At 43.4% G+C, this 21,109-nt stretch overlaps 1 protein-coding gene across 3 annotated transcripts in view; it reads right to left on the bottom strand.

Annotated features, from left to right (window-relative positions):
* Window positions 1-20,880, bottom strand: part of TOM1 (target of myb1 membrane trafficking protein) — a 399,690-nt gene extending 378,810 nt beyond the window's left edge. For 2 of the 3 annotated variants that reach the window (XM_078684131.1, XM_078684127.1), the window contains exon 1: window positions 20,701-20,857. In XM_078684131.1, the coding sequence (XP_078540257.1) occupies window positions 20,701-20,752 (52 nt within the window). In that variant the 5' untranslated portion in view covers window positions 20,753-20,857. Of the gene's footprint in view, window positions 1-20,700 lie in introns of all 3 variants that reach the window. The other variant, XM_078684134.1, reaches the window with a different exon arrangement.
* Window positions 20,881-21,109: the final 229 nt, after the last annotated feature.

The following is a 21,109-nucleotide window of genomic DNA, read 5'->3' on the forward strand; positions in this document are numbered from 1 at the left end:
ATTGCTCATCACTGATTTTCGCTAGCATGGAGGGATGCGATCCTCCCATCTCTTCCTTTAGTCATGTAGTGTGATGCCTTCAATGATATAGCCTCTGCTGCTTCCTCAAACTATAAAAATGAAACCTTCCACATCCTAGCGTTTTGAGGCGCATGCATACCATGTACTGTGATTGCACCGTGATTATTCTTAGAGCCGTAAACATGTGTAACGCTTTTATTTATCTTTCCTGAGTTTGCGGCCGGCCTCCGTGGTTGTTGGCCTGCGCTTGTGCTACTTTCCTTGAATAAATAAAGGTTTTTATTAAAAAAAAAAATATCGGCCCCCCAGGGCCCTCATAATCTTTCGAATACTGAATTTTTCCATTTACGGAATACCAGGCGAAGCGACAACATATAAGTCCATTGATACTGTGATGAATCAAGACGAAATTGTCAATTACCCAACGGAATTCTTGAATTCACTGGATTTGCCAGGTTTGCCACCGCACATTTTAACATTGAAAATTGGCGTGCCGATCATTCTTCTCCGAAATATCAATCCACCACGACTTTGCAACGGTACAAGACTTTCGGTGAAAAAGATGATGAACAATGTCCTCGAAGCTACAATTTTGAATTGGAAATTCAAGGGGGGGAAGGTGTACTATTGCCACGTATTCCAATGATCCCAACAGATATGCCTTTTGAATTCAAACGTTTACAGTTTCCGGTGCGACTCGCTATTGCAATGACCATCAACAAAGGACAATCGCTGCAAGTGTGTGGACTAGATTTGGAGAATCCGTGCTTCTCACATGGACAACTGTATGTGGCCAGCTCACGCGAAGGAAAACCTTCTGATTTATTTGTGTATGCACCAGACGGAAAAACAAAAAACATCGTGTATCCACAAGCACTCGAATAAATAAATAGAATTAAAACAATACTTTGAAATGTTTTCCATATCAAAATGAATACGTTTCAATGAAAATGACACAATGTAAATTAAATGTTATCATAACGAGTTTCCTTGAATTTCCTTTCTTATGAGATCGCAGCAACGCGCGACGGGTAAGCTAGTTAAACATAAATCTCAGAGTGACATCAAAACAGCTAGGGCCCGTATAAGAACAGTATTGCCTCTGCCAAGGTTGCCTGGGGAATAGATAAATGGGCCAGGTTAAAAACAGCCCTGGAATCCAAGGATCCAAGACCATTCTGGAATATTGTTGCGACCGGTAGCAGCGAGGGTCGAACTCCCTTGGATGTGAATATAGCGGCAGAGAGTTGGGTTACCCACTACTAAGCTCTGTATTCTTTAATACCAGACAATGGTCCCATGGTAGTTACATCTTCCTTCATACTGCCTACCGTAGACATAGATTCCCCACAAATCTCCCTGGCTGAAGTAGAAACTGTAATAAAAAAAATTCCTATAGGAAAAGCCGCAGGGCTTGACTACGTTCCCGGAGAGCTATATAGAAAAGAGCCTAAAATTTGGGCCCCTTACCTGTGGCTGACTTTTAATGCCATCCTAAAAGGGATGAACTTACCTGAATCGTGGCTGGGGGCTGAGGTAATCCCGGTATTTAAGAAAGGCTGTCCTTTTCAACCCTCTAATTATAGACCTATCAGTCTAATAGACATATCTCAAAAGGCCATTGCAAGGATTATTCTTGATCGAGTCCAGACCTGGCTGCATGAAAACAAAATAATATCTCATCTACAGGCTGGGTTTAGAACTAAAACTTCGACTATGGACCAGATATTTAGGCTCCAACTCCTCTATTGGAAAACAGTAGTATCGGAGGGGGGGGGGCCTTTATCTGGTCTTTGTGGACCTGCGGAGTGCCTTTGACTTGGTTCCCAGGGAGACCTTGTGAAGAGTGTTGTGGGAGCTGGGGATACCCCCTATATCACCTAGAGATTATGATTCGGCTCCACGTAGGGAACTATGCCAAAATTAGGTATGGAAAAGGGGGGGGGGGATCTCACTACCCCTATTTCGGTTAATAGGGGAGTTAGACAGGGGTGCGTCTTGGCCCCCACCTTATTTTGCATTTACATCAACGGCCTGGTGCGCGCTCTGAGCCAATGCAAGAACATCGATGCCCCGAAGTTGGCTCGGGGCTGAGTGCCGACGTTGATGTTTGCTGATGACACGCTACTCCTGCCTAAGTCCCCTATGGGGCTACAACGAATAAGGGATGGATTTTTGCTTTTTTGTAAGGATAGGGGGTTGGAGATAAACAAACAAAAAAACAAATATATGGTTTTCAACCCCGGGAAATCGCTTCATTCCGGCCCCCGCCTAAATGGCTCACCCCTAGAGAGGGTTAGCGAATTTGAGTACCTGGGGGTCACCTTAAATGAAAAAATGACATGGGGGCCCAGGTCACAAAGGCTAATCTTAAACTAACCCAAATCTCGGGGGGTTGGCCAAAGTTTTTAGGGACACCCATCACAAACCTATGAGCACCGTCTTAGAGACACAGGTGAGAAGTGCGACACTGTATGGTGCTGAGATATGGGGCCACACAAACATAAATCCAATGCTGATCACCGAAAACAAATTTCTAAGACAAATAGTCGGTCTTCCGGCAAGCACCCCTCTATTCCCTCTCCGTACGGACCTAGGAGTAAGATCAATCACCCAGGTTGTAGGATGCAGGTCACTTCTTTTTTGGCGAAGGATAATGGTAGGCTTTCCTGTTTTCAGTTTCTATTTTTGGTAAATTCTGGTGGTGTTTTTTCAGTGTTTTTCAGTGATTTCCAAACCTAAAAAAACAGTGCTTTTCAGTGTTTTCTCATTTTCGCGCCATAAAAAACAACTGAAACGGTGTTTTACCGGGGTTTATGGAACACTTTGATTTTATGATTGCTTTTTCAATTTTTATTCAGAAATTGTATACTGCTCTACAGTTCAGTTTTACTTTTTTAAACATGAAATATTCAAGAACACAATGTATATTTATCAAGGACCCCCTGAGTACAGTGAATAAAAAATTCCTAGGTCAGGGAAAAGCAATTAATCGTAAAACAACAACCTAGGCAATCATGATTGGAATTAAACAATGGACAAGAGAATTTCAAAGGAAAGAGAGCTACCAATGACTTCAAATTATGATATTTATTAACAAATATTTATTTTTTATAAAAAGGGAAAATGCAAACAGAAAAACATAATTCCCATATATACAAAAGTAATAACAAATCAGTTATACATTAACCATCAAGACGTTACAAATTAATACAATGTATATTTATAAATTCATTAAAACACAAAAAATGGCTTAATAATTCTCGACGCGCGTTTCAGCGACCAGCGCCTTTGTTAATAAATATCATAATTTGAAGTCATTGGTAGCTCTCTTTCCTTTGAAATTCTCTTGTCCATTGTTGAATTCCAATCATGATTGCCTATATTCAAGAACACATACATACTCCCATGCACTGACTACCTTCCCACGAGTTACCCAAAATGCCGGTTTACTTTCTCTAATTGTTTATACAGCCTATATTACTATTAAATGTAAAGCAAGATTGTTTTATGTTACACACAGAGAAGTTCGGTTTTTAGAACAAAGATCCTTTACCAAATTATTTCAATGTGCTCGCAAAGTGAATAGCTAAGGAAAATGATACGTAGTTGTGGGGCACTGGAATTATGCAGCAGAAGAGGAACAATTATGCGGCAGAAGAGGGCCAATTATGCTGCAGAAGAGTGCCAAATTATGAGGCAGGGTTGACTGAATTATGCAGCAAGAAAATGTAAACTATGCTGCATAACGCGGCACATTTGCTGATAGTATTGCTTCACTATTTCAACACTTGTTAACACTGTCTGGGAATAGGTTGTACCTCATTAGTACCAAGTTTAACAGTCAAACATAGCCATAAGCAACAGAAAGTTGACCATTTAACCTTTACAATGGGTCTTCCGTTACACTGCAACACATGGCACGAGACTTTGCTACCTGCAACCTGCACACCTATCACTTTTTCCTCCTGTAATGCACCGATTGCTACCTCATGTATTTTGGTTGCGCACTATTGTCACTTGTGATTCATGTAACTTAATGTTTGCTTTTCTAATTTGTTCACTTGTAATTTTCTCCTCATGTATCATTACTGTTCCTATTGTGAAGCGCTCTGACACCTTCGGGTAAAGTCTGCGCTATATAAAATCGCATAAATAAATCGCTGGGTCCCTTGGCTTACATAACTGAACGATATTGGTAGAAGTTTAATACCTTAAGTACCACAATTAAAAGAAGAAAAAAAATTAAACCAAGATGTTGTGCAGTCTCCAAAGATCTGAAGAAGATTTGTTTATTCTTTATTTGCCACTTAAAAAATCTGGTGGTGGGAATTGCCCCTAAACTCCCCACTCTAAAATCTGGTTGAAGGGTGATACATCCCTCGTAGTTTGTGCCCCCACCACGAGCAGTGGGTGTTTACATGTGCACTCTTCGCAGAAGCACGACGGAGAGCACTAGGTCACGAGCAAGATTTATTTATATTTATTTATTAGAGCTTGGTTCTTGGCTCCCGGCCATGGCGTAGCACTCGGAACTGCAGGCAGTGGAAAGAGAGCTTAGGAAGGGGAGGAGGGGGGCTTTACTGCTGGAATTGCAAGGGGCGCTGTACATCCAGTCTGACAGTGGCTGTAACAAGGGGTGAAAACAAAAGCCTAAATTACAAGTAAATGGTCTTTTAATGACCTGTTAACTACTCGGGTGCGGCTGCAATGAGACAGACGCCAGGCATCAAAGCTGTGCCAGCCCGAGGTGACACACACGACGGGGGGAGGGTGCTGGTACAGACACTCTCTTAAGAAAGTCTCTTGTGCCGGGATACCGGAAGAGCAGATGCTCGTAATTAAAATGGACTTGAGGAGCTGTTTATGGGGTCACAATCCTGGGATAGCAGAGGCTGCGGCTAGTCAGGTCTGAGGTGAACTGGCAAAAAGACGTGTATACAAGTGGTGCGGTAGTTTAAATGTAAATATATTTGGTAGAGCTGTTCTTGGCCAAAGTACAAGTTCATACTTCCTGCAGAGCGGATTGGAAGCGCTCTGTTGGTCGGGCATGCTGCACGTCACCATGGAGGTGCACTCGCTGAGGGGGGTGGTGGTGTGCTAATGCACCAATGAGTGCCACAAGCCGCTTCTGACCTGCCCTCACGGGTATTACTGGGCGGTCCCGCGGACTCCGAAGGGCTGCTGGCCTGGGCTGGCAGAATTTCAGGCCATACTAGACTGCTTAAGTTAAATTCATTTTCAGCCAAAAACATGACGTAACTGGCGCATGTGCCCCTATGAAATCTGCCCGGGTGCCTGATGTCTGTTTTTTGACGAGGCGATCTGCACAGTATGGTTTGTTTTTAAAGCAAAATGGATGGTAATTGCTTTTTGCAATTACCATTCATAAAGCTGTGAAATTACTAAGGGCGCCCAACTATAGAAACCGCCACTACACAGAACCATCGCCGAATGCAAAGCGCAGTGCCAGTTTCAAGAGCACGGCGCTGAAAGTAAGTGTGTTTCAAGGCCATGAAACGGCGGGAGGAGGGTGAAATGATTCATGGAATTACCAATGCCGTGGCGATGAGGAGCCTCAGTCAGAACAGCACAGAGTCAGCGGCAAAGTACCTGCATGTGCAGAGACAGTTAAAATGACGCAGTTAAAATGACGCAGCTGATGGGTGAAAGTCTAAATGTAGTGACCCCAACGTGAAGGAGCTTCAAGAGAGTTGAAACGCTTTTGGGGTAAGGGAGTTTGTGTATTCACCCCGAAGCGCTGTACTTGCTCCCATAAATAATCAGAGAGATAGTGTCGCTGGTTGAGGGGCGAGAGGAATAATATCTAGAACCCCTGCGCGACGTATTCGTGAGTGTATGAAGACTGCGGCGTACTTCTGGAACAGCGTTGTGTGATGTAGAAGTATTGCGTAGCAAGCGCTTTCGCACGGGAACAAAAGCCCTGGGAATAAATAGACCGGCAGAGTAGAATGCATGAGACATGCTGAAAGGAAAACAGACACGCTGAGAAGAATTCATGAGACGCGCTTTGGCTCCCTCAAGTGGCCAAAAGGTGCAAATGGCCAAGTAGTGATTCTAATGTGAAAAATTCAGCGATACTCAGTTTAAACCGGGTCAGCTAATTTGCAGTCGGTAGTGTAAATTCGAGCAGAGACGGTTTAAACCGAAATCCGGACAGCCTAGATATGGGCTACCCCGGAACTCGCTGTGTATAGAACTGAGCTAGAGGAGATTCTTAGCATTTTGAGGAACTGGAAGTTTCCATGGCTTATGTATGTTAAAAACCGTCTGATTGGTCTAGGATTTTGTGATTTGTGGGAGAACCCCAGATTGGCCTATGTAAGCATTACTAGGAAGGTCTTGATATGAAGATACTGGGATGTTCAAATGGGTAAATGGTATCTCAGCTCTAGGGCCGGCTCCAGGCTGTCTATATTCCTAGACGTGAAATGTATATACATGTTGGAGACTGTACTTGATGTTATTTATCCAACTCTGGCTAGAAAACTTTATTTACAGTTTCGATATGGTTGTCTCCAGCTCAATGCATACACAAATCAGTGGATACCCGGACGGGACCTGGGTTGCCCTGCTTGTCCAGCCAAGGAGGAGACTGACATGCACGTGCCCTTTTTTTTGCCGAGGATACAGCAAAATACGTCGGAAAGAGCTTATAATCTTGTGCAAGAACCTGGGCTCTGGGCACTGCAAGGACGTCTATAGACTTTTAAAAACAAATAAAGACTTGCACATTGTATTCGCAGTTTCCAGGTTTTTGTGTCATATGTGGTGGGCAAGGACAGAAATTTTTAAATTGGAATGATTTTTTAATTATTTATTATTGTCACTTTTGTAAAAGAAAAAAAAAAAAAAAAAAAACAGAATTTCTTTGGTTTTTAACGTTTTTAAATATTGGTAAATGTTTTATTCTTGCTGCTTCTTTTATGGCTTACGCCGAAATAAAGAATTTTTGACTGACTGACTGATAATTCATATCCTAAAAATAGGACATTGAAATGGGCAATTCTAGATTTTTTTTAATGGAATTGATAACCCTCAGAGGCGAATCCAAGTATAATGGTATTCACCCTATTCAAGTGCCTGTCCAATTCATCATCTGTCAGATGTCATCGACATATGACAATGCTTCATCATCATAGGTTTGTAGTAACTCTACTACTCTTGCTAAAATAACCCAGGACTATTCTTGAATCCTTGAGGGAGACGACAGAAGTGACGCTGTGTCCCCCATAATTGAGAAAGCGGTCAAATACTTGCTTTCTGGTGCAATATTTTGACAGAAGAAACCGTTAGAAATATCTAATGTGGTATTATATTGTTTACGCACAATGTTATTCATTAATGCTGTACTGTGTGCATTTGGCACTGCAAATGTTTTGCAACAAGAATTTAGATGTCTGTAATCCAATACTAGACAATATGTATTGTCTGGTTCGGAGACAAGAAACAAAGGATTGTTCATTGACGAGGTGCATGTTTCAATCACCCCCTGGTATTCAAGTTGATCTAAGATCTCCCTGACCTGTTTTTTAGCTTCTTGCTTAGCTGGGTACTGCCTTTGTGCAGTTGGTTGATTTTTTAATTGGATTTTAGGGTGAGGAGAGTCCTCATCCCATCCTACATGATTTTTATATAATGCAGGAGCTTGGGCTATTGCCCATTTCCTGGCATATATATATTTTAAATGAATTGGAATATGGTTGGAGAAGGCTGGCATAATGATGTCTTCGCCATGTGGGCACTCCAAGACAAATTCTGGTGGCCAGTCTTTTTCAGCTAGAAGAATGTCAAAACCCTTAGAAAGTCGCTCCCAAAAGAGTGCTTTCACTTTTCTTGGTATGTCTCCCTCCATCCGGAGTGTTATTTCATATATACCCTATGTGTAGAACTAACCCTGGTATCTGCAGTTTCAACTTGAATTAATTAATTCAAGTCCACTGTCTCCAGAAGACCCTTCAGGTTCTGGCGAGCTATTGTGACTTCTGCCGCGCTGTCCAACATTGTTTGAGCCCATTCTCCGTTCTTGAGTTGTGGCCTCAAGATCCTCGGCATGTCTGACTTTTAGACCTGCCACCTTCTTTTTGGTGAATTGAGGTTTCTTGTTTTTCTGAACGTGTTGATCGTCTTTGGACCTCACGCGTTCTTCCTTGTTTTCTGACCGTCCTCTTCTTTCGGATTTCTGTGACGAAGTCTGAAAGGTACGAGAGGAGTGTGTATCAGTATCTTGATATCAGGTTTTCTCAAATTATCCCTATTCCTGAGGTTGTACCTCCTTTCAGAGGGCTCCTTTTGAGGAGACCTACCTCTGGAATGAGAACGCTTCTCTTTAGAAGTTTGTACGCTATTTTCCCACTTCTTTTTAGAAGGAGTAGGAGTGTTTTTAGTAAAGACCTTTTCAGGATTTTCAGACAGTTGGGGTTTCACTGGTTTCCCACCCAGACTGTCTCTGCCTAAATCTTCATAGGATTTCTCAATTATTCAGGCTAATTCCTGAGGTTGCTCAGTTACATCAAATTCCCTTAATTTTTGGTGGATCGCCACTAATGCTGCTTCACCTTTAATATTAGCTAATATTATTGCTGAGACCTGTTTGAAATCTTTCAGTAGTTTCATCCCCAAATTTGAAGCAGGCTCCGCCCCGTATTCATTTTGAATCTGTTTCAGGACGTCTGGTATTACCGCCATGGACAGAACACCATGTATTTTAGTGTACATAGCAGCAAAGACTGTACCCCAAGTGGTGCAGTCCTCCAGATGTGGTGTGACCCCTATTGGTAAACAGATTGTTAAAATTCTGTGTTTTTCATGTGGGCTAGTATTAGGAAATACTGCGATGTGAGTAATTTTTGGAGCTATCCAAAACTGAATTTTTCACGTTTTGCAGGTAATTTACCTATGACTGAGTGTAAATTCTGTGGTGTAATTTTTAGTGTACTCCCCTGGTGAGAATTTTGTTTAGGATTATTGTAGGTTGGACTGTAAAAGTCTGCATGACATATTGAACCAATTGTCTATAGATTTTGATTAACTCTTTGAGTTGAGCTAGTAAGTTTACATCTGACATGTCATTAATGTCAAGATGTGGTGTATAGCTGGCTAAAACCGGCCATGTTGCTCCTGGTCTGCCTAGTGGACCGAGCCTGGTAATGTGATTTAAATGTTTTAGGACGCCTTTAAACCAGAGCTCATGCTCCTGGTATGTGAGTGGAATTTCAATATCCTCGAAAGGAATGTATTCCTCCGATGGATCATCTTCTTTGTAGAAGTGAAACACATGTGTTACTGGATTTGCTTCTGGGAAGACTATCCATGAATAGAATACCTCTGTCTGATGATATTCATGTGCCTCTATCACAAAAACTGCCCTATCACCTCTTGATGTTAGGCCATGTTTTATATGTGTTATAGTGATGGCTTTCCTTAAATTTGGAGGAATGGATATAGCAGTCTCGTCTGTTTCTTGGAAACCTGCGAAGTTAAAAGCTGCATCGGCTGGATCAGCAACAGCTCCACCGGTTTCGGTGTTGTTGCCGATATTCAACATGGTTTAATGAAATTTGCAGAGCAAGTTTCAAGGAAACAAAGATAAGGTGCACAATATTTTGGAACACTGTATCCTTCAACGTTGAACAAACTAAACAGCTAATACATAGGATTTTTTGTCCTACTCCGCTATGGCGGATTTTATCCCTTTACCCACTCCATATGTCTACTGGAGTATAGAGGTCTTTGAGAAAAGCACGACTAAGCTACTCCAGTATCTAGCGTTAAATTAGTGCCTTACCAAACGTTGGGCGCCATGTAGTGTAGTTCCTATATTCCTAATAGGCTCTGCGCATTGGAATAATATACACTATAGATATGACATAGGACTGAGGTCAGTATGTCTCTATCGAGTATACTAAACTTAATTGTGTGTGCGAGCTAACTCAGAGGTCACTAGAAACGTTCTTGAATAAACAAAAAGGGATTCGTTTCTGACATCCGCATAAACATGACAACTTTGTTTCCCCTAGAATCAAAACATATCTTCAGAGTTGTGGAAACAATAGATAACTAGTTCACTCAGTCAATCGTGCATGCTTCGTTTCTACAGAGCTGCATAGAAATAGAGAGACAGGCATTTCAATAAAAGTGGTTAATTGAACAGTCTTATTTCTCATGCAAGAGATATGAACTGCTACAATTGTTAGACAGAATGCAACGAATAATGCATACAGCGTGAACAGTAATGTAAAATAATACTGTAATAGCATTGCCTGTTGCTGACATGTAAAAATCCATAAATAACAGGCTAAAATACTCAACTGGTGCTTCTAAAATACGCCTACCCCAATGTACCTAACCTAGGTCTAGTACCAGGCAAGAAGTAGGTGATAGTTTTTTGGCATAGGTTTAGTTCTGCCAAGAATTGACAAAGGTTTCTTTAGGTTCTAATCAGCTCCATACCTTAGAATGAGCGAGGTTGGTATCTCTGTCTCGGACTCGATTTCTCAACACCCGGCAAGGGGAGTCGAAAGCATTGGAGCTGGATTCTCGGCAGGAGGATGACAGCTTCTCATCAGCGCGTCAACTGAAGAGTTGGCTTCCTTCGGCACTTGCTGTAGCGAGCTGCATCGTGCAAGTAGGTAGTCAAACTTCACCGAACCACACCGTGCTTTGCCATAGCAAGTGCAGGTATATTTATACCTTGAAGGTGTTTAGGAATGCCAGTATTGACTTAAAAGTCGGGCATATGAACATCATGGATGAACTCCTCAGGAATAGTTGTTCATGCATAATAATGAGTTTCTTGGAGAAATCTATACCCAGGCTAGGGGAAGTCCCTTCTGCTTAAGAGTCTGGTTTTCCAAGAAATAGTTGTGACGTAGATGAACGGATGGAAGTAGCCATGCCTGTATTTGGGTAGCATGGGCTATGCCTCAATAAGGACTGGTTTTCTATGCCTATATAAGGGCAATGCGAATTATACCTATATAAGGGCATGAATCTGGAAATTCATTCGGAATCTAAATCGACATACAACACTGGAACGGTGTGCTTCATGTGCCACAGTGAGAAAAAGCAGCTCAACTACGCCACTGCCACCTGTTGGCCATACAATCCTGGTCTCATCGACGCAGTCGGACGCCTCCACTGAGCCGTTGCTTGCCCTGTGTGTACCACACATCATACTGCCTTGCTTCACATCGCCACCCTGGTCTCACAGATGACGACGCTCCAAGCTGACGACGACACCACTGCCTGCACCGTGGCCTGGGGGCACCGCTCGTAAGGAATACGAAATACTGCCCCGTACCATACCGCAGCCTTGGTCCACTAAGGCCAGCGCCATCAACTCCAGATGATCAACTGATGCCACTGCCTGCACCATTACTTGTGGGCCCTACACACCGCATTGCCCTGCTTCGCATTGCATCACAGACTTGGGTTTACCAATAGACAATGCTTCAACAACGGCGCTGCTTGCGCCGTGACCTGTAAGCACCACAACAAAGCACCGCCCCACTTTGTACCACAGCCCTGTTTTCACAGGTGTCACTGGACTCCGTAACTGAGCCGCTGTCTGAACCGCAACCTGAGGGCACCGTAAACTACACTGCTCTGCTTTGCACCGCAACCAGACACCTGCCGACACCAGCACTCCTTACTTCAACTTCACGGAGTTCGATCTGCAAAGCATGTGACTTCAAGGACCCAGCGGCTTACGACGACGCAGCCTCTTCGGAGCTCATTGCAAAGTCCATGAAGCCCTGCATTTCCAAGGTACTGTTTGCGGGTCTTCCCGACACCGTAGCTGCCCGCAACCTCACGGTCTGTGTGACCTGTTTGATTTGTTTGTTCAAAACACCCTGATAGCCTCAGACAGAGCTATTGGCTTAAAAGAACTGTATTTTAAGTCTATTCTTGCAATAGACATATCTTTATTACTGTATGGTAGATTTTTATTGTTTTGGTCTTGTTTTACACAGAATAATATTGGCTATTTTTCTAAAACTGTGTGGTATTCTTTTAGTAGTGTTTTCATTGTATTACTGTGTGTTATGTGCAAATGCTTTACACATTGCCTCTGAGATAAGACTAACTGCTAATGCCAATCTACCAAGGGGGAGAGCAGAAGTTATTTCAGAAGTGTAACTCCCTTATCCTGACTAAAAGGAAGGGTCCCTTCGTGGACAGTGTAAAACCTGCCAACTAGAGACCCCCATTTTTAACACAGATGTTTACAGAGGAGCTTGGCACTTAATTTTCTAGCACTGTAAAACCAATTGGCAAAAGAGAAATGGGAATAAAGTGCTTTAAAACTGTGGGGTCTATGTTGTATGATGCTCTCCATTATTGCTTGTATAAGTATGTGACCACAAATATGGAATTAATAAGAGTGTTTCATATTGTTGCTGATGCATGAATACAATTTTTTTTAAGTTCAATGAAGAAAAAAGTGCAAATTCAATTCAAACTTCGAAAAAAGGACATCCATGCCCTTGTTAGTAACCAAATCCATGATGCTACCTGCAGGTCCCCTATACTGCAAATCTGCTGAAGAATAATTAGATAACATAATTTTATGTTCCTTCAATAAACATCTCCTCTTCCACCACCTCCACCAAACACTAGTTTGAGAACACGATTTCTATCAGCATCCTGTGTACTGGCCTTCAGTAATTAATTAAAGCGACAAATGCACATGGACTGGTGATTACCAAAGTTTGCTTACCCAGCCCTAATACTTTACATTGCAGAAACTTTTTCTTACCTCCTCGGATTTTAGGACCAACTCGTTAAAATCCACTACACCGTTGGCCCTTATTTCTGCACCACTTTGACTCCCCCCCCCCATTTTCATTGAGTTTTAATACAATGCAAAACGTTGTTCATATGACAGAAATAAAAACATTGTCCACCGTGTTACATGCATTGCAAATGTCGTCAGTACAGGGTCAAAAGGCATTGAGGCTATGGGAAGCCATCTCTGCCAATATGGGATTTCAAGAATACAGAGCAACTAACAAACAGTATAAGGCCTACTTTTGCATTCACATTTATGTTGGTGTGTGGATTACTACGTGCCCGCCCCATCAGGAGCAACCCAACCTTCCCCACAGATGGATATGTGTTGGTGCATGTAATGGTGGTGGCTACAAGTCGCAGTCACTCCGAAAAGCATACAAAACGTCACCCCAGTCGGTAGCCTAGGGTACGTCGTCAAAGGTTCTGCAGCTCCTCTCTGTACAGTGCTGGCGAATCCGCCGTGGCACATCACAGCACTGCCATCTACCACAATGCTGGCCCAGGGAGTAAGCGGCCTTCCACTGCATTGTGAATATACTTTTGGCCAGAACGAGTGGTAAGTCAATAAAGCACGCAACTGCTCCCCATGCCCCTGATGACCATGGAGTCCAAGAAGGCATAGCTCAGGCTTACATATGTTCAAACAACCCTTACTCTCAGCGGGATCCAAGATAAAACAAAACACAATCTGCATTAGACGTAAGCCCTACTGGAATGAAAGCCCATTGTATCTTAAAAAGATGGCCTCCGTTAAATTTCTTCCAGGAGCAACCAATTTACATCTGTGCATGTGATCCCTTGATGACCTTTCGGACCCCTGAAACATGATGCAGGTTCACTGGGAGTACAAGGGTGTAAACTCTGTAACAATCTGGATCTTCATATTGGGGACAGATCAACCTACCTCAAATTCAGAAACCTCTTTTAAACTGCACTTCCATGGAGTTCCTTTTACTGGAAACTGCCCAATTGCCACATGATTGAAAATGTCAGATTAGGGTTTTCTCTACAACCTGCAGTACTTTAACATCCAGTAGGTTTCACTTTTGTGTTTATTTCATTTTCTAACTTTTTATATCTCACCCCCACCCCCAAGCTATCACAAGATAAAACACATAATTTTAGAAATGACAGAGATAGTAGATTGCACCACCTTGGTATCAACCAACGTAAATAGGCAAGGAGAGCTACTGAAAAATGTGATTTTTATATCATCGTAAAAAGCACAATATTGTTCTGATACTGCTTTCTTGAGGCTAGACTGTGAAAAACAAGTAGTAAGTAAAGACAGGGAAAATTAACACAATGCCCCCAATTTATGCATGTTTGTGAGGATGGGTTTAAGCAAATTGAACTGGGTATGTGCAACAAACATGAAAGAAACATGAAAGAATCACCTGGTGGCTTTAAGTGTAGTATGAGCAGAATGTGACCTCAACTTTACTTGCCCATTCCTGTGGCTCATTTGCTATCGGCCGCCCTTCCATTTGAATTTGCATCACATCCCACAGTAACGCCAAAAAGATTGTCGGGCTTCTACGGTCGTCCGTTAATGGAAAGAAAGCATTGTGATTTTAAATGCTGCCTGTGAGAAGTTGGCCTGGTATATGATGTCCACTATTCTAGTGGGCACCTTGCACGAGTCCAAACGACCCTTATTGATGGTAGGTTATAAAGTCAACCTTATAGAAAGCTATCCTGTGGTAGCTGTGGAGAGCAGCCTTCAGGCTAAGACTTGGAGACGAGTTAAGCAAGTTGTTTTACCAATTATAATCTCTTGAATGATCAAATGAAAGCACACCACACAAGGTATATATCAAATATATATGTATTTATTCTAAACACAACCCCTCAGGACTCTTTATGAGGTCAGAGGTAAAAGAACAATACAAGGAACTTAATTAGCATACTATAAGTTGCACAGTATACGTTATTCCCTAGGGGCCTCACAAACCATATACTAAAATAGTGGTTTAAGAACCACGTGTGAGTTAGAAAGCAGGCCTAGGGCCTGTGGAATCACTGGGGCTGCCTAGAACCACCAAGGTTAGGATGCAGGAGGCCCACGGGAGATGCGTGCATTGTCTAAACACAGCCGCGGGTTACCATTGACTTTCTATGGAGAACAAACAAGTTGCAAAGTTACAATTTAAGGGCACTTCAAGGTGAACTACGATGGAACCCTTTTAGACTAGGACACTTCGAGAGTCAAGACCCACGGGAGCACCGGAGTACTTGTGTTACCTCACCCAGGGAAGCCGGGTGCATAGGTGTCTTTTGGTGTCGGGTTTCGTCGTCGATTCCTGTGTAGAGCAGCAAAGAAGTTCTGCAGGCGACCAGAGGAAAAGTGTCCGGGTGGATCCACGGGTGGATCAGAGATGTGAAGCACCTGAAAGCAGAGGAGACAGAGTCTGAACCACTAGCCAGTGACCAGGATGGCGATAGGAAGATGCCAGCCAATGTCGGGTGATTTCAGGTGAGAAGGTGAAGCTGGTCTCTTCAGCCACGAGGACCAGGAGGCGTCTACGACGACCTGGAGCTGGATTCGAGCTGTCCCACGAAGGATCTAGTTGACTGCGGTGTCTGTATCCGGATTGGACCCAACAAGCCTAGGCAAATGCAATCCACGCAAGATGTCAAGATGGGCTTCGGTGCAGACCAGCAAGGTCTGAGGAACTCCTCCTTTGGAGAGGAGTTGGAGCAAGCCTGGAGCAACCAGGAAAGATGAAGAAAGTTAAGATTGGTCTTCGTGGGGGCTCACTAGCCAACGGACTAGGAACCGCGAAGACACGTCGAGCTGAAATGCACACAGCGGGCCCATGGGGCACTCGTGGAGTGTGGGCCTCTGAGCTTCGGTGCAAAAGGTGCTCGGGGTAGGGGCTTCAAATACCCCAATGCACAACTTCGGGATTCCTCAGGTAGTAGGTGCAGTAGCAAAACTGCAAGATGTCCAGGAGTTCCGGTCTCTCGTGTCTGCCACAGGTCTCAGCTTTGCTGGGAGCGCAGGTCAGCGTCAGAGATGTCTGGAAGTCCGTGTCCTGTGTCGCAGATTCTTCGGGATCCGGTGGGAGCCTCGAAAATGCAGACCGGCAAAGATGCTGTTGGTGCCTGTTTGGACAGGGTGGTCACTCCTTGACCACAAGGGAGATTCTTCCATCTTCCAGTCGAAATGGAATGTCGAAGGTCCAGGAATTATGTATCAGAGTTTCGTCCAGGGTAACCTAAAGTCCTAGGGACTGGGGTTATATACTTATAGCAAGTTTAGGTGTTGGACTAACTCTAAGGTCCCTCCTATGGGTGGACCTGGGGAGAGGGGTGGGGGGTTACACCCCTTCCCCTTTGTCCAGTTTCGCGCCAGAGCTGGTGCTGAGTGCCCCAGCAACCGGTTTGAACTGGGAAATGCATGGAGCACCTTGTGTGCCCCATGCAGTGTCTGAAAAGCATTCACTGAATGCAACCCTCCCTGCCCCAATACACTAAAGCCTGTCTGGGGAGGTGCTAGCACCTCCCTGGACAGGAAACCTATTGTCCAGGCCTCCCCTGCAGGAGTTTCGTCCAGCAGCAGGAGGGCAGACTCGTACCTGTGGCAGCAGCATCCATTTTGTGATGCTGGGGCTCTGTTTAACTTTAACCGGGTTTAACAGTAACTACAGGTCTTCTCCCTCTAGAAGGGTGGAATGCTACTCCCGCCGCCAGAATTGGCGGGGGGGGGGGTAGTATTCCAAACTGTTTGACACCTTACACAACATGTTTTGATAAAGCCAAACCAAAGTAAGCATTAACCGCGAGGATTATAATGCACTTAAGAGTATATGGTATGGCTATATCATAGAACAGCTAAGGAGACGGTTCTGAAAGCTGCAGAGGGGCTCAGCTCATGCTAGGGCACCCTCTCACACAAAACCAAGCATTCTGCCTCCAGGATTGTCAAGGTCTGCCATAGGAGTGACTTATAGGTCACTATGTGTCTATATATAAGGCAGATATAGATATACTATATCTAAGTAAGGGGTGATTACACCGCCTTACCCAGGCTGTGAGTACAGACCTGTGGTGTCAGTTTGGAAGGCTAACCAGGGGTGGCACAATACATGCTGCAGCCCCTAGTAGGCCTAGGGTGCACCTATGCCCTGAGTACCTAAGGTACCATATACAGGGGCTCACAAGAGTGACCCAGTAACCAATCTGGTATGTACCTAAAGTACATGGAGTCCATTTTTTAGAGAAAGCAGATAGACTGGGGCCCTGAATAGCAGGGTCCCAGTCCAACTAAGTCGAAAACCAGCAAAACACCAGGCAAAAAGTGGGGGTAACGATATAGTCAGATTTCCACCTTACTACACTGTCCTTGTTCCCAAACCTGCAAAGCGAGTTGTGGCACTAGTGGACCCCAGAATGAATACAGCAAACCTTTTCAGGCTGCTCATAGAGACATAATAGGGGATCAGTCTGGAAACCATCCAGAGCGCCTAGACTGGGTGTGTACACCTGACACAGCTGAGCCACACCAGAAATGGAAATCATGTTGTAGGAGTTGTAACAACTACATCTTTGCTACTGATGGTCAAAATTGCAAATCGTAGTGCAAGTTTATTCTTATGGTGTGCCCCGGGTACTGATGGGCAAAATATTTTTGATGACTTGCCAAAATGGGATTCATATGTTAATTAAGATAAGTCAAATATTTTTGAAGAGGCTACTGAATGTTGAGAATCTTATTTTGAAGCTAGTTGGGCATTGTGCTTGAGCTGCATAGATTTTAAACAGTTATACCAGCAAACTCATGAAACTATTGCTCGGTAACAGACAGCGCTGTTTTTTTGTTCCTTTCTGAAGATTTGTGAATGTGGTTGACTAACACATACAAGATTAAATTGTGGTACACAAACTGCAAGGTACAACAATTGTTTAGCAAAAATCATGGGTTAGAGCAAACTAGTGGTAAGAGTATTGAATATTCAACAAAATTAATACAAGTTCATTGGATTGGTGTGTTGCGAACTCTAAAAATTCTCTTGCTAATAGGTGGATCATGCAGGACTTGTGGGAACGGATGGCCACTTTGCCACAGTGTGCCCACTTAGGGCTTAATAAGTCAAGGTGGTGCAGAAAGTCTCCCGGAATGCTCGCTTTCAATACATTCAAACTAACATCGTGCATCATGCTTATCTGACCCCAGTTATGCTGCACAGAATGTATCCAAAAGTCATCTCCAGAGTGCCCCAGATGTAGATAAACTAGCACAGATATATTACACATACTCTGGGAGTGTCCTATAGCACATCTATTTATGGATGAGTATGTGCAATGCTTCACACAAGTAAATCAAAGCAATGGCCAGTGTTTAAATGCTTCGCTGTGAGTTTTCTATTACTGTACCTAGGACATATTTATCACACTAAAGAACACCAGGTCTATTGGTGCGGTCAATGCTTGTTAGCTTTATTAGGTCAAGGAGTAAGAAGAATGATTTTGCTGCAAATAATTAGAACACAAAATGTTTCAATCCTGAAAATATGGACTTTTAAAAAAACATTACTGATTCTGTGTAAGAGGTACTGACTGGTCTTCGAAGTATCTTAATCACTTCTGTTCTCCCCTTTCCTCTACAGTCTCTCCCTCTTTTAGCCACATAAGCCCTTCTCTCCCAGCATCTTGCTGAGATGTTTCACATGCATATATCACATACTTAATGTAAAGCGCTCTGACATCCTTCGGGATCTTGTATGCGCTATATAAAACGTTATAAATAAAAAATAAATGAATAAAATCTCTTTCCTCTTCAACACTATCATATTACTCTTTCTGTATGAAGTTCCATGAGTCTCATTCACTCTCGTTCTCTATACAGCATTTTCTTTCCCGTAGTCTATTCAGCAGCAGCTCTTTCACCAAGGCAGAGGAGCGTCACCCCACTGCTTTTTGAGCAGAACAAAAAAATTAAAAGAAAATGATAACATAAAATCATTTTATTTTTCTGTACTGGCTCAGAGTGGTTTAATGTTAGAGGGGGGCTGTCGCAGGGGAAGGAGAGGTGGGGATTCTCTAAGTGCACATGACGGTTTGGTCAACCATCTTGGGCCGGCCAGTCATGCACACTTAGCATGTTCTCCAGTTGGCTGTAATGCACAGCCAGGGTGGAGAACATGCAGAATCTCCCAGTCCCTGTCTGAGCGCCAAACCAGGGCCATTGTACTTCCATGTTGGTTGATCGGCCAAACTTGGTAGTGCCCCGAATCTAATAGCCATTAGGTTTCGTTTCAGGTAAGATGAATATGTTGTACTTAGGTAGTCCACCGGGCATATTGATGAGTAAGATTGGAGAACCATCCAGGCATGGCACCGCTTAGCTAGTATGCTTTTGTCTTCTAATAATGAGTAGAGTTTGGCTGCTTTATTTGTCACTCTGTGAAAGGCTTGGAAGGAGGGGTTCTGAGCCCAGAGTTCTTTTGTGTTGGTTTCCTTAAATGCGGTTTTCAAGAATTTGCCGTAACTTGAACTTGGATCGACTTCCTGAGCTTGCCACAGGGCTCATGTAAAACACTGGATCGATACAGCCAAAGTTTGTACCAAGTTTTAATTGCAGCTTATTTTCTCGCCATCTCCTGTTGGAAGAGATCAAATTCCAATTGTACCCGAGCCGGTTGCATTCCGAAGTAGACTAAAAACTTTTTTATACGTCTTCGTTTGTAGAGAGTCTAGAGGTTTTGAATCTTTGACATTTAAAGCTATGCTTGCGTAGGTTATTGTCGGCAATACTTTAGCGGCCATCACTACTGCTAGCGGCTTAAAAGATGTGATGTGAATGGGTAAACAGTGTGCGTGCTATACATGAGGCATATGTTGCATAAAAAAACTAATGGAACAGATCTGGAAAAGGCATATGCTGATAGGGAAGGCACAATGAAGTAAAATGTTTAATGTGTGCAAGGACTGCATCACTAACATAAATAGAATAGAATAAAGGAAGGGCTAACAATTGTTCTGTGCATTCTGTAGGGAGGCCAATAAATGAACGAGCATGCTGTACTGTTTAACATGAGCCACCAATAGGCACTATGAGAAGCTCTTGCTGCCTTAATCATCAACTTCACAACTCTCAAACAAGCTTCCATCACGCGCTCACACATATAACATGAACGTTATGTACACACGTAGAGACTACTTAATATACCTTTAATGCACTAGTCGGGAATCCCATATTGCATGGAAATATACTACAGAAACACAATGTTCAGTCTGTTCTGCGGTCTCAGTGCTGGCTGACGATCTCGCCTGCCATGTGAGTGCACTGACCAGGCAGCTGCGGTGTCACTGCAGACCAGGAAGTTTAGGCAGACCACTAAGTACATCGAACTTGCCAGCCCTTATGGCGCTGCAGGTTTCTTGTCTGAGCACCAGCTTCACATTTTAATGTTAGAATGCTGCTAAGAGAGATGGCTTCTGGAGAGACACAAGGTGGTCAAACTTCAGGTTAATATACATTGTTAAACATTTGAGCCCAGATCATGTTTCCATTGGCAACCACGGTCATCTCTCAGAGCTCATTAACACCGCTCGGTCGCTGCTTAAAAATCAAGCAGATCGGCGCTGGCTTTACACATACCACAGCCGAGATCAAATATCCTCGTGCAAAGCTGAAGAGGAGCTAAAAATGTCTGGCAATGCATTTTAGTGTGGCGATGTAGTGACACCCACTAAAATCCGTTAAACTAACTCCTGGAACTTGACAGGGCTGTGATAACATATGACAATGGGGACCCTTGCCCCACCTCTAGTGTTTCTAGTGTTGGCATAATCACGTGACACGGAAGTGCAGTATAGCCCCCTCATGTATCACGTGACTACCCTCCACGTACTTACCTACGCGCTGCCCAACTGGGGAGACGAAGGGGTTCCCAAGAAGAAAGTCCATGATTAAGGTGACTGGACAGGCAGTGTGCTACAGACCGGCCAGGGGGTCATATGACCAGGCGAGACCGAGCCCTGCCTTTTCCCAACGTGACATCAGGGCAGCAACACAGTAAAAGGACTGCGGAAGACGATAACGAATGAACTCTCTAAGGATATGACGCGATGGCCGCCATATTCTAGAGTCTCATTTGTAAGTCCTGACATGTAACAGAGAAGACTTAAATAAATATATGGTAAACCGAAAATATTTATATAAATTGTTTAACACGAAACATCGCGATTTTTTTTTTGAAAAGCGATTCACGTTTTGTTTATGGGTAATTTTAGTTTCTAAATTATGTGATTTATTTCTGTTAAC

This window comes from Lissotriton helveticus, chromosome 1_1 (genome assembly GCF_964261635.1).
Source record: "Lissotriton helveticus chromosome 1_1, aLisHel1.1, whole genome shotgun sequence".
Lineage (NCBI taxonomy): Eukaryota > Metazoa > Chordata > Amphibia > Caudata > Salamandridae > Lissotriton > Lissotriton helveticus.